The 13981-nt window shown below is 47.8% G+C and overlaps 1 protein-coding gene across 1 annotated transcript in view; it reads right to left on the bottom strand.

Annotated features, from left to right (window-relative positions):
* The window catches only part of Sned1 (sushi, nidogen and EGF like domains 1), a 60020-nt gene that overhangs the window by 20207 nt on the left and 25832 nt on the right, over positions 1-13981 (bottom strand). The window contains exons 8-16 of the mRNA XM_032901670.1: positions 13747-13860; positions 8385-8510; positions 8088-8192; positions 7854-7967; positions 7208-7324; positions 5820-5936; positions 5526-5642; positions 5267-5380; positions 4504-4677 (exon numbers count right to left, since the gene is read on the bottom strand). Of these exons, the coding sequence (XP_032757561.1) occupies positions 4504-4677; positions 5267-5380; positions 5526-5642; positions 5820-5936; positions 7208-7324; positions 7854-7967; positions 8088-8192; positions 8385-8510; positions 13747-13860 (1098 nt within the window). The remainder of the gene's footprint in view (positions 1-4503; positions 4678-5266; positions 5381-5525; positions 5643-5819; positions 5937-7207; positions 7325-7853; positions 7968-8087; positions 8193-8384; positions 8511-13746; positions 13861-13981) is intronic.

The following is a 13981-nucleotide window of genomic DNA, read 5'->3' as shown; positions in this document are numbered from 1 at the left end:
CACACGTGTGAAACCAGCATGTTTCAGGGACTGTCTGTAGGTTCACCATACGCTAGGAGTTGTGCTCTGAATTTGAATGTTCACTTTGAGAAAAGTCTAATTTCCCTCTTAAGTAAATGAACGGTGGGGGTGGAGAGGCGCCTTAGCCGTTGAGGGCATTTATGACTCTTGCAGAGGACTCCCGTGGTGGCTCTGTAACACCAGTTTCGGAGGCTCTAATGCCCTCTTCTTGCTTCCTCAGGCACCCATATGGTGTACATACATAAATGTAGGCAAAACCACTCTTATACATAAAAATAAAAATGTAAACAATTATTTTTAAAAAGAATTAAATAGACTGGCCATGTTGGGATCAGAAGCTAGAATGATATTTACCTGTTGGCTTTCAGACCTCTCCCCTGTTCAACACCCTGTGCTGGGCCTATCATTTTTCTCTCTTTAAAATTATTTTTTAAATTTATTTTTTGAGACAGGATTTCACTATGTAGCCATGGCTGTCCTGTAAATCTTTTTGTAGACTAGGCTGGCCTTGAACTCACAGAGATCCTCCTGCCTCTCTCTCTCTAGTGTGTTGAGATTAAAGACGTATTTATGCTCGCCCAGCCCTAAAATTAGTTTTTAAAGTTTGGTGAGTTGCCTAAACAAGGCATGGCTTGTTGTTGCTTCTGAACTTTGCTGACAGAGTCCCATAAAAAGCATTCTTTCTTACTCAGCGTTTCACAGGTAGGAGACGTCCACACTCACTGCTGTTCAATGCCCCATGGTTGGCTTGGGTCATATATTATCCTTTCTCATTTGGTGAGCCCTTGTGTGTGTGTGTGTGTGTGTGTGTGTGTGTGTGTGTGTGTGTGTGTGTGTGTGTGTGTGTGTACAGAAGCTGGTGCTGTAGGTTCTCCTCATACCCTGGTGTAGATAGGGGAGTTTTTAAGTTTACTGGGAAATGGCATGGTTCAGATGCAGGCCTCACTGGTAGTCACCTTGCCAAGCACATTGCCAAATCATTTCCAAGTGCTTCTGGCAACTCGTATAGAGTCCCTCTAGCAACCGACAAGACAGTTTGTTGTCCACTTTCTCACCGATGCTCCCAAACTTCTGATAGATGCAGACAGCTGTTGGATGTGCACACTTGCGTCTTCCTGACTACTGTGAAGTAAAATGCCCATTTCCATGTCCATGTTCATTGGCCTTCAACGTATCTGCTTTGCCCATTTCTTCATTGGGCTTATTCTTTTCATTGTCAGTCACTGGTGTTTTCTCTCTCTCTCTCTCTCTCTCTCTCTCTCTCTCTCTCTCTCTCTCTCTCTCTCTCTCTCTCCCCTCCCTTCCTCCCTGCCTTCCCCTCCCCGTTCCCTCCTGATCTATCTTTATTCACACGTATGCATTCTCTCATGTTCTAGCTTTTATTTAACTTTTCCAAAGGTTAAGTTTTAAGTTCCTAATTTTTATATACTCAGTTTGTCCATTCATTTCTTTGATAATATTTTTTTTGTAGCCCAAGGGATCTTTCTGTATCAGAGTAAAAAAGATGTGTACCTATATTTCCCCACAAAATTAACCTTTAAGTTTCTGGTCCACTAGGACTCAGTCACCGTGAGTGCTGACTGGAAACAAATGCAGACCCATGTGGTTCCATCTGCCAGGAGTGTTTCCCCACATGCTTTCTTTGCAGTTTTTAGTTTTAGCTTTTACCTAGAATTCTTCTTGCACACACAGGGGCTACAGACCTGATGTTATCGTACACAGTGCCATTCCACTGCCATTCCAAATGTTCCCAGTGGGGATCTGAAGTGCATGGATGGCCTCTTCTGTAATGTCATTCACCAGTGGCTTCACCAGCAGCTTCTCTTGCAGGATATGCTCAGGGTCTTCTGTGCACACGGCTGCCATCTGCACTCCTCCTCCCTTCCTGGATGTGCCTTCTGTTGCAGGGTCTCCCCGTAGCAGTGTCCAGGACGTCCTTTCCCAGAGGTGGGCAGTCTTGTCAGTGTGGTTTGTGAGCTGTAGGTTTCTCACAGATTCTCTTACTCGGATCCAGGAAAATGTCTTCCATTGTTAGTTAATGAAGAGCTATTTTACAGTAGTTCAGTTCTGCTAAGTGATTTTTTCTGTGGCAAATGAGAATCACTTTTTCTCCCATTTCCTAATACTGTGGATACAGATTAATCTTCAGAAGGTGTGCCAACCTGTGCTCCTGAGATAAATCCCACTGGCTGTGACAACATTATTCTTTTACATAATACCAGCTTTGATTTGGTAATAGTTCCTAAAGTTTTTTAATCTATGCCCTCAGGAATGTTAGACAATATAAAAAACTCAAATTTTATAATGTCTATATAGTTCAAAATTGAGGGAGTACTATTCTCACCAAATAGTCTCCGCCATTTAAAATTAACTGTTCATAACTTGTAGTTCATTTAAAATTACATTTTCCCTCTGATTTGCAGCTTGTATAATTTGTCACACTGTGAAGAGAAATACCCACTTTCTCCCTATTGTTCCCATCCTGTTGGAAATCCAATTTAATCCCAATAATTATCCAAACGTTGCCTTTTCAGTTCAGAATCTCTTATTTTGTCATTTAAATTTCTTTATTATCTTATCCTCTTAGCTTATTTTGAATATTTTTACAGTGGCATTTAAAAGCTTGTGATTTCCGATATCTGGGACATCTGTAGTCCTGTTTTAATAATTTCGGTTTTAGATTATCTGTTGTAAATTCTTGTTCCTCAGGCATGGTGAGAGCAAACGCAGTACAGACCAAGCTCTGTTCTCTGCCCCACGCCCTGACTGAGCCGCCCATCTCCGATGTTACTGAGCCAGGTTCTGTTGCAGGGAGCAGAGGGTGAGTGGCGGTTAGTTTTAAGTTCTTGAGGGCTAGAGAAGGCCTCTCTCCTGCTGGACGTGGGATCTCGGCCTTGTGGGAGAATGGGATGTCTGATTTTCACACCAGTCCCTGGTTTCACATGCATGTGGCAGGTTCCTGCAGGCAAGAAGTGGTGAGTGCGTGGGGATCTCTGCTTCTCTGAGTGGAGCATGGCTGGATTCCTCTGCCCTTTGATAAAAGTGCCAGTGGCCTTTCTCATATAGGAAAGCATGCCTGAAATTCTGAGCCCTCAGCTCTGACAGGACAATGGGCGCGATTCTTCAGGTCTTGTGGTGTTCGCCTTCATAGTTCAACTGGGGTGACTTGTTCTGTCCTCACCTAAGCGCATCTAAAAGTAACTCGCTCTTCCCTCTGACGTCTGTGGTAAGAAGTCTGCGGTCAGCGTGATTCTATCACCGTGGCATTCCCCCTGCTGGTCAAGGTTCTTCTGTTATCCCACGATATCCTGATGTCTCAGGCTTGGTGCTGCTGTCCCCTCAGGCTCTACACCTTCTTTCATGCACAGTTTAGTCCTCTTCTTTCTGGGGAAGCTCTCCCAACTGTCTTTCAACCCACAACTTATTCTTCTTCTATATCTGCTTATAAATTATGTCAGTTATTTCAATTATTATGGCTTAAAGTCTCATCTTTATACTTGCCTTTACAGAATGATTTACTGGTCCAGATGTATATGGCCACTGCCATATTAACTTCTGAGTACTGTCACTCTATATGGTGCAATATAAAATGCATGTGCTGTCTGTCCGTCTTCTATATTTCTATCTCCAGTGGCAGCCGCTCAGTGGGTGCCCTGCTTTTAGAGACGGCTGTGCTTCTCAGGATCTGGTTTCCTTGCTGAAACACCCTTCTCTTCGGGGTACCATGCGTGGCACCACGCTGAGAAGCAGAACTGAGAGAGGTGCTCTTGTGAGCACACACAGGAACCCTGGGCTAGGAAGGCAGGAGCAGAGGGCAGATGCCTGAGGCTGGGCACTTCTCTTCAGAACTTTATCTTGGTAGGGCCACACAGTGAGATGAGCTGCTCCAGGCATTTGGGAAATGGTCCCCTTCCTAAGTGCTGTCCCTCCTTTTGTGTCATGAGAACTGTGTTATGATCGCACAGTTCCCGATGACAGCTGACACACAGCTTGACACATTGGTGCTCGATGACTTGCAGCTATGGCAACAGCTTCACTGCCAGTGTTTCTATCAGAATGACTCCATCTCCGGGACAGAGCCATGCCAGGAACCCTGGAGATGCTATCATCTGGAACTGCCCTCTTCACTGCATATGTGATAGTTAGGATTTTGTTTAAATGTAACTTGATTCCACGGGTTTGGGTGGGGCCCTGAACTGATTTCTGCTTTCTTAGGACCCTGACCTTGGATACAGTCTTGGCCTTGGCTGCTTTATCTGCAGTGTAGGTTTGCAGCCGTTTGACCTGCTCTGGGGGTGCTCTGAGGACAAGAAAGCCCTGCATAGGAATAGCCCAGAACAAAGCTATCACCACAGGACGAATAGCTTCCTTTCGAAGAGGAAAGGGGGGAGGGGCCTGTGCTCAGGCTCTGTTCAACTTCATATGGTCCTGAGAAGAGGATGTTGGCCCTGCCCACCCACCCCTGAGGGCCCACAGAATCACCAATGCACTGGGGAGGCTGGCTCCAGACACCTTGTGGCTGACAGACACGCATATGGCTGAGGGCGCTCAGGCTGAAGCCGGGGTCACATGTGTACAGGGCCACCGAGCCCATGCGAGTTCCATTGAAGCGCATGGTAGCATGTTTTACCTCCTCAGGCTGACCGCAGTCCACCTCTGCAAGAGACATCAGCATGTCCTGAGTGAACATCAGGACACCCACTTGGTCCAATCTCTGTCTTCTTCCCTGTGCCCAGCGAGGCCTGGCTTTCACACCACCCACTCAAGGAGACAGTGTTTGGCTTCTGGGGACTGACACCTCAGAAACTGACTTCCCTTTTCCCCCTCTTTGATGCTTTGAATGACAATGGTCCTTATAGGCTCATATATTGAAATGCTTGGTCCCCAGTTGGTGGAACTGTTTGGGAAGGATTAGAAGCTGTGGCTTTGTTAGAAGAGGAGTATCACTGGAGGCGGGCTTTGAGATTTCAAAAGCCTTTTCCATTCCCAGTTAGTGCTCTCTGACGCATGCTTGTACATCAGGATGTAAGCTCTTAGCTACCACTCCAACACCATGCCTGCCTGCTGCCATGCTCCCCACCATGACAGTCCTAGATTCACCCCCTGAACTGTAAGCCCCCAATAAACTCTTCTATCAGTTGCCTTCAGCAGTAGAACAGTATCTAAGACACCATCACTACCCTGCCCAGCTCCTAGGGGATCAGGAAAAGATGCTGTGCTCCCGGCCCACCCACCTAACTCTCACCTGCCTGACACCGGTGTCCTGTATACCCTGGTTGGCAGTGGCAGGAGAAATCTGTTCCTAGATCCTCGCAGATACCCCCATTCATACATGGGCTCCGGAAGCAGGGGGAGGGGGCTGCGAGAACACAGAAGGCCCTTTCACCACGACGTCCTCTGTATTCCTGCACTCGGTTCACCCCAACCCCTCTCAGCCCAGCCCTGCCCATTGACCCAGTTTTCACGTGTGCCGAGGAGAGTAGCCCTGGCTGCCTCCCGCTTACCTATCTCACAGTGCCGACCAGAGAAGCCTGGAGGGCAGTCACACTTGTATTTGCCAATGTAGTGGAAACAAGTGCCACCGTTGTGACAGGGGCCAGAGGCACAGGAGTCTGGCTTTCCTGGAAGCAGAAGACACTCATCAGAGTCAAGTATGATAGACATCCACCTCTCCAAGTCCCATGAGGGTGATCCTGAGAGGCAGGCACATGGTCAGGTCCTGTGCAGCTGGACTCTGGCTGGCCCAGCCCTATCTCAGAGCATGTCCATCACCACCCACCCCTGCCTTGGGGCCGCACCAATCTCACAGTGTCTCCCAGTGAACCGGTACGGGCAGGTGCAGCGGTACTCGTCGCCGGTCTCCTTGCATGTGCCCCCATTCCGGCAGGGCCCTGAGCTGCACAGGTGTGGCCGGGCTGTATGGCAAGACAGACAGATACGGTGGACATGAGCCAGCCTCTGAGTGGTGCAGAATCCATGTTACCATGATGCCTTTTCAATCCTTTGGTACTGAATGGACCCAAAGACAGTCCTGCTTCTCAGCTGAACTCCAAGGCTCAACACAGCAGGAGCTAAATCAGTCAGGCTTAAAAAAGGGTGCATGGAGCTCAGGCTATTGGCCCAAGCCTGCCAGTGCTCTCCCTGCTGGAGAATTGAGCCCCACAGCACAGCACCCACACACAGGTCCCTTCCAGAATCTGCTCTGGACCTCCAGCCACAGAGTTCACAGTTCCATGGGACATCCTACCCAGAGACCACACCCATCTCCAGGCCAGGCTTACAGGGTCCAGTGTCTCTGCCTCATCCAGTCCTATGCCACCTCAGCAAATGCACACAGAGGTCTCCCTCAGGGTCCCTCAGAGCAGATTCCAGAAGGGCCCTACATGGGGTTTCAGGGATAGCCATGCAGAAGGCCTTCTCTTTAGCAACTCTCTCTGTCACTTCAAGGACAGAGGAAACTGTGAGGGTCTCAGGCACCCCTGTCAGAAACCTGCTCTGGGGCTAGCTGAAGAGGTGGTATGGGGAGGCTCCTCATAAATAAATCCATTGTGGCCTTGGTCCTCCTGACCAGCCAGAGCTGTGAGATGCCTAGAGTCCTGAGCTAGGTTACAAAGGCCTTCAGTAGAGGACATTCCTAAGATGCCTGGTTTGAGGTGTGTTTTATTATGTCCTGCTGCAGGAAAGGGACAGTCCTGGGTGGCACTGGTGGACAGGCCAACCCCTGCAATATGTTTTGGAAGAATACTTAAATTCTAAGTGTTTAGATGTTGTAAAATGTTTGCATTCTCCATGTTAAACTAAATTTAACAAAATCAGAATGAAAAAAATTTAAGTTCAATATGATTCTAAAATCTACTGGAAAAATACTGAGGGGAAAGTGAAGCCCATCGAGGTTTACAGACCAGGACAAGTGACGAAAATAACTATCAAAAATGGTAAGGCTCGAGCTGTCCTAGATGTGTGGAGCAAAGAGGCTAAGGGAGGTCCCAGGACAAAATGATTATCTGCTGAAAGGAAAGGCTAGCAACTTGGCAGGCTGGGAGCTCTCCGTGGTGCTGACGGCAGAGACCGGAGGCACACGCCCCGCCTCCGCCCCGCCTCCGCCCCGCCTCCGCCCCGCCCCCAGCTTCTCTTCAGATCTACCGTGCCCTATCCTGTGCCCCACTTCCCTCCCCTCTCTAGTCACCTTTCTCGCAGTGCCTGCCATGGAATCCACGAGGGCACTCGCACGTGTAGGAGTCCTCGTGGGCGTCACAGGAACCTCCGTTAAAGCATGGGTCTGAGTCGCAGGGCGAGGGCAGAGCTAGGGTAAGAGAGGAAATGCTGTCTTGAACCACAAGCCCTGCCAAGGTCACCTTGACATCCCTTGTGGCTAAACCCAAGGCCACTTAAAATACACTCTGCGTGCGTCTGGATTGCTCACCTTGGGCCTAAGTTCTCACCCCCTAGAGTTTCTCCTACTCTTGATTTTAGCAACATTCAACCTTCAGATCCCACAAGGTTAACTTTGACCCATGGCATGATCCTCCATATAATTAGACATCACTTGGCTTGTCAATACCTTTACACTAACGGTGTACAGTAGTAAATGCATCAGTCACACATAACAGTGTATGTGTTAAGGCCTGAGAGAAGATATCTTTCGAAGCTGTCTCTTTGTCAAAATGTTTTCCCTTGGAAGCATTTCCCTGCAACAACCCAAGTGAAGCCGTTGCCAGAGCCCCCTACACCCGCAGGCTCTTGACTTAACCCTACTCTGTGGCATCACCTGCACCTTCTCTTGCTAGACACCACTGTCCAGGACCCCTGGTGGCCTGTCCCTAGCCACTCACAGTGGCTGATATTGTGGTCCGTGTGGCAGACACATAGGTAGCTTCCGCCATACTCCATGCAGTAGCCTCCATCTGGACACTGAGTGTTCATGTTGCAGGGCGTGGCTGTGACTTCTGTGAAGGAAGAAGCTCCTTTAGTGCCCACTCGCCTTCCTGGCGACCTTGTCTTCTTGAGGAAGATGCCCTCCCCCGAGACCCTGCTAATTTTGTCCAGGGACCAGACAAGAAACCTACCAAATTCACAGAGGAGCCCAAAGAAGCCTGGAGGACACTGGCAGATGGTGGTGTTGGCACCCAGGCATCTGCCTCCATTCCGGCAATCGCAGTCATTGAGAATTCCTGTGTGGGGGTGGGGAGAAGCATCCATGGGTGAAAGATGTGGCTCCTTTTTCCTAACCCTGGCTTTTCCCTCTCAGAGTTTGCTTCACATACAACCCAAGAGAGGACCCTTCCCAACTCTGCTGCCACGTGCAGGCCCCCAGTCTCCTGTTCCAGCCCTGGCCACAGACCCAGCAGCGCCAACATACTCACTCTCTCTGCAGTCCAAGCCCATGAAACCTTCAGGGCATTCGCACACGTATCCCTGGTCAGCATCCACACAGGTGCCCCCGTTCTGGCAGGGGTTGGAGAGGCAGGGCGAAGGCACCACGTAGCTTCCTGCAAGGAAGACAGTGGTTAGTAGCCACTGAGAGAGATGAAAATGCTGGACCAAGAGCAGACAGGGCTTGTGAAGACGGAGGAGAAGCCGGCCCCTATGTGAGTTCCCACAGCTATTCTCAATGCCAAGAAGGATTCGAGTCAGAATCAAGTCTTCTGGGAGCCGGATTGGCCCAGGCTACTTTTGGGGTACAGAAAAATCAGCACTAGGGGCTGGAGAGATGGCTTAGTGGTTAAGAGCACTGATTGCTCTTTCAGAGGTCCTGAGTTCAAATCCCAGCCACCACATGATGGCTCACAACCATTTGTAATGGGATCCGAAGCCCTCTTCTAGTGTGTCTAAAGAGAGTGACAGTGTACTTACATACATAAAATAAATCAGTCTTTTTAAAAAATCAGCACTGGGGGGTTGGGGATTTAGCTCAGTGGTAGAGCGCTTGCCTTGCAAGCGCAAGGCCCTGGGTTTGGTCCTCAGCTCCGGGAAAAAAAAAAAAAAATCAGCCCTGGGAGAACAACAAGAACTCCTAGACTTCACTGATCAAGTGTTCCTGTTAGTCAAATAGTTAAGATTTCCCAAATGATTACTAACTTAACTGTTGTGGTTATAAGTCACCGGTCCTTAGTTTATGACCCACAACATGGCCAGTCATAATAACACTTCATGAGTTTTAGGGGAAAGAAAAGTGAATGCTCCTTAGATGTCCATTAGGCCAGATGCAGTGTACTTCTAACTTCAATCAATTCTGTCTATGTGCTCTATGAATTACTCCAGTCTCCCCCAAATTATGGACCTGTTTGTTTTGCAGTCCATCAGCTTTTGGCTCATGGTGGTTTTTTGAATACATTTCTGGGTATCAACAGTTGATAGTAAGCTTAGGTTTGTCTTCTTGATGAATCTTGTCTTCACCATTGTAAAATGTTCCTCTTCCTTCCCCTCCCACTAGTATTTCTTATCTGAGCGCATCATCTGCTGTCAGTACAGCTACTCAGCCTTCTCTGGCCAGTCTAATACTTTTTTTAGGTATTAATTTTCCCATGTATGTCAATTTTTTGGGTAAACTGTTATACAGTAAAATCAACTTTCACTCGGTATGTACTGATAAGCATGCCTAGACTTGTGGAATCCCAACCAGAATCAGCATAGAACATCCTGTCACCTCTGGGGATGTCTGCATTCTATGACTTCAGTCTCATGAGCCCCTGGTAACTACTGACGGGTTCATTGTTGTAGTTCCACTTTGCAACAGTATCCTGTGAGTGGAGCCATACAGCTGCAGTCTTTCTGCACCCAGCTGTCTTTCCTCAGCATAATACATCTGAGATCCACGCCCCCCCCGTGTGTGTGTGTGTGTGTGTGTGTGTGTGTGTGTGTGTGTGTGTGTGTGTGAGAGAGAGAGAGAGAGAGAGAGAGAGAGAGAGAGAGAGAGAGAGAGAGAGAGACTGACTCTAGTCCTGTTTGAGACTGAGTGGTACACCATTGTATGGAGGCACCAGCTTGCCGATCCATCCACAGGTTTTGGGGGATTATAAATAACCATTCTGTTTTTACTTCTTTGGGGCTAATACTAGGGTCAGGATTGCTGGGTCAGATTATAAATGTCTGAAATGTCTGATTAGCACAAACAGCTAACATTGCTTAATGGGTAGCAGAACTTTTTTTATTTCTGCTAAAACTGTGAGTTTCTTGCTGCCCTGTGACCACACTAGGTTGGTACTTTTATGCTACTGAACTAGGTTTGTGGTGATATCTCACAAAAAGTTTACACACTCTAGTGTTGTACATTTCTCCCCATATGTTAAAGGAGATGTAGAATTTTACACACTGGACATTTCTCCCATTTTGGTCTTCTGTATAGATCTTTCTCCCTCTCCCTCTCCCTCTCCCCCTACCCCTCCCCTCCCCCTTCCCCCCCTCTCCCTCTCTCAGACAGGGTTTCTTCGTGTCCTGGCTGCTTCCAACCCAGAAATCTGCCTGCCTCTGCCTCTCCACCACTGTCCTATTTCTTTCACACATTTTGTGAGAAAGCTATGCTGCTGAATGCTATACAAGCAGGCCTTTACTGCACCTGAATTCTGGAATATAGTTCTTGTAGAGGAATTTTAACCCAGCAACATGGCTGCTGTGGCAAGGGACCACACATCTTTAATTCCTCTGGCTGGAGTATATCCTTAGCACAGACATTTATTTTATTTATTTATTTATTTATTTATTTATTTATTTATTTATTTATTTATTTATTTATATTTTGGTTCTGTTTTTCAGAGCTGGGGACCGAACCCAGGGCCTTGCGCTTCCTAGGCAAGCGCTCTACCACTGAGCTAAATCCCCAACCCCAGCACACACCTTTAATCCCTAACAATGAAGGTAAAGTTAGTTTGCAGAAGGAAGCAGCCATGTTTGAAAGTGACATCAAATTGAGAGACAGACAAAGTGATGAATCAGAGAAAGATTTGACAGGATGAGTCAGAGATAGGATACTCAAAACCCTTATGAGAACAGCACAGGAGAGAGAAGCTATTTAAGAGAATCACAGGGAGAGAGAGAGGAGTCAGTTGGGAGTCAGCGCAGGGAGTACTGTGCAGAGGAATTGAGTTCACTTGTGAGTTTGTGCACGTCAGTGCAGGTCAGCAGAGGCAGTTGAAGCGAGAGAGTAAGAAGGAGCGGGAAGATTAGACTAGAGTTAGTTTGAGGACAAGCAGAGCAATTCAGAGAGAAGCTGAGAGAAGCCAGATTGAATCAGTCTGAGTCGAACCAGCCAGGCAGAGTTCAGAAAGAACTAGAAAGGGTGAGCTTATTCAGCAGCAAGCCCCCGAGACACCAATGCCATCCATCAGGTGAATAAAAGTTACCTTTATAAGTCCTGTGTGGTCTGTAGCACTGCACTGATGACTTTGCCTTCTCTATACTCTGAGCTTACATGGTTCCTAGTGAGCACTTGTTGCTACTCTCACTTCTCTGGATGCGAAGTGTTCCTTTCTTCTGCTGACTTAGGTTTTTAAAAGATGGTTTATCTTTATTTATGAGTTTATGTATGCCACATTTGCACAGGTGCCAGAGCCCGGAAGAGGGTTCCAGACCACCTAGACCTGTAGACCAGCTGGCTGATAGCCCCCTTACTTGAGTTCTGGCGATGGAACTCAGGTCCTCAGGAAGAGCAGTAGGAGTTTTATCTCCCAGCCCCTGAGCCTTCTCTTCAGTTCTCACTCCCCTTCCCCACCAGATGCTTTGAAGATTAATTCCTCATATCTGATGTCTAGAGGAGTGGTCCTAGTGTGTGGTGGCTCTGTGGCTTTCTCCATGCGTTCCTTGGGTGCAGCTTTCATTAAATCGGGGAACTGTGTGGCTTCTACCTCTGTTTGTATAACTCTCTCCCCCGCTGCTGCCTTCCTTCTCAAACTTCAGGGCCACGTGCCAGATGCTCACTGTTGTTTGACAGCCCCTGGGGCTCAATTACTTCTTCCAGTCTTACTCTCTGTGCCGCATGCTGTTTCTATTTCTCTTCCAGCTCATTGGTTTTTTTTTTTCCCTTCAGTGTTTTACCAGCTGTTACTACGACCCACTATATTCTAAATATTCACAGTTTTCACTGTTAGGAATTTAAAAAAATATCTTCATCTCATGTTTTCTCCTTAACAGTCTTGGGAATATGCAGCCTATTTATAGTAGTGGGTTAATTATTTGTATATGATAATTCTTTCATGTCTGTAGGTTGTATTTTAATTATATGTAATATATAATATCTACATATCTATATATATCTATATCATCTATCTATCTATCTATCTATCTATCTATCTATCTATCTATCTATCTATCTACCCAACAGATCCAGTCCTCCTGTTTGAGCCTAGGAGCTGCTAGGATTCCCGATTTCCAATGGTTCTTATCCAGCCCAATAAATTCCCTGACCCAGATCCGCCATGCCAAGGCAGAAGGGCCCCCTGCTGCCCGGCTCCTTCCCTCCCACAGTAACTCCAGTGCATTGTCTCCCACCTCCCCATCTTAGCTGCTGTTGAGTTGGACTTTTCTCTTCAGTTCAGAGGGACTGGATACTCTGGACCTACATGGTGGACCGGGGTACCCCAAGCAGGATGTAGGGAGCAAGGGCAGGGTTTGTGCTGGACCCCTTCTCTCACGTTGATAACTGTGCTATGCGGTCTAATGGCTGAGGACAGGACTTCTGTAGATTTTGTCTCTAACCTCGGTTTGTGAAAAGGGAGCTTTCAGGGCTGCTAACCAGCAGCAGATTAGACAACCTGTTTTTCCAAATATCTAATTCTGGCCAACTTCTCATGATTAGATTCATTGTACTTGTAGGATAATCCCCTTCCCCCCTTTAAAGATGGAGTCTCATGTTGCCCTAGCTGACATCTGAACTCTGGATTTCAGATAATCCTCCATCCAGCCTCAGCCTACGACGAAGTAGCTGGGGCCTCAGGCCTGCAGCCACACCTGATCTGCCCTATGGTTTTAATTATTCATTTCCATTTGCATTGTTAGTTGGCACAAAACACGATTTTCTCACAAGATTCTTTTGAGACCACTTATCTGTTTCCCGATGCAAATTTAGTGAAACACACCAGGCAAGACAGTTAATGAAACATCCAGTGGGGATCTGAACACGGCCAAGAAGCGAGGGTGCCACACCCACTCTCTGCTCTCAGGCCTTTACCAGGACCTGTCCTGTTCTCTTGCTGTGGCGTCTGACAGTGTCCATCATCTGGGTCTTCCTTGTGAGTAAACTGTGAACCCCATATACCTGCTCAGTTTCAACCATGCACACAGTGTCAGGGTGCAGACACCACAGAGTTTTGTACCAGGCTCTGCAGTCTCTGGTTGGCTTTGTCATGCTCTACACCAAGACACAGCTAACACTTCAGACACAAGGTAGTGCAGAAAAAGGACATATTTGGTCCCATGTGGTAAAGGCTTTCTCTCGGCTCCCCATACCCCTTTCTCTGTGTGCCAGGAAAGGGAAGGTGCTATAAAACCTCTGAGTTGAGAAAGGGGACTTGGGAATGGTGTCACCTGTCCCTGATTGCTATAGATGGAGACCAATGTCCAGAAAGGAAAAGGCCTGTCCAGCCTCATATAACATATTGCCTCTTGCTTCCTGTTCTCCCCAGTTGGTGGCTCTGGAAGGGCTGGGAGGTAAGAAGAAGGTTGAGAAGAGAGGGGAGGGAGGGCCGGGGGTACACAGGGCACAGTCACTGTGGAGGACTATGACACAGCTACCTGTCTCACACTGAGGTCCTTCGAATGGCTCCACACAAATACAGCTGTAGTTTCCAACCAGGTCAACACATGATCCACCATTTAGGCATGGGTCAGAGCTGCATTCATCCACATCTAGGGACAGTAAAGATGGAGGGTTGGCTTAAGCCAGACTGTGACCACCCTGAACCTGGCCATATGACAGCCCTCCCAGCACTGCCTGCCACCTGTGGCACCCCTCCCCCCTGTACAGGTC

Source organism: Rattus rattus, chromosome 4 (assembly GCF_011064425.1).
Source record: "Rattus rattus isolate New Zealand chromosome 4, Rrattus_CSIRO_v1, whole genome shotgun sequence".
NCBI lineage: Eukaryota > Metazoa > Chordata > Mammalia > Rodentia > Muridae > Rattus > Rattus rattus.
This window is presented reverse-complemented; position numbering and strand designations above follow the sequence as displayed.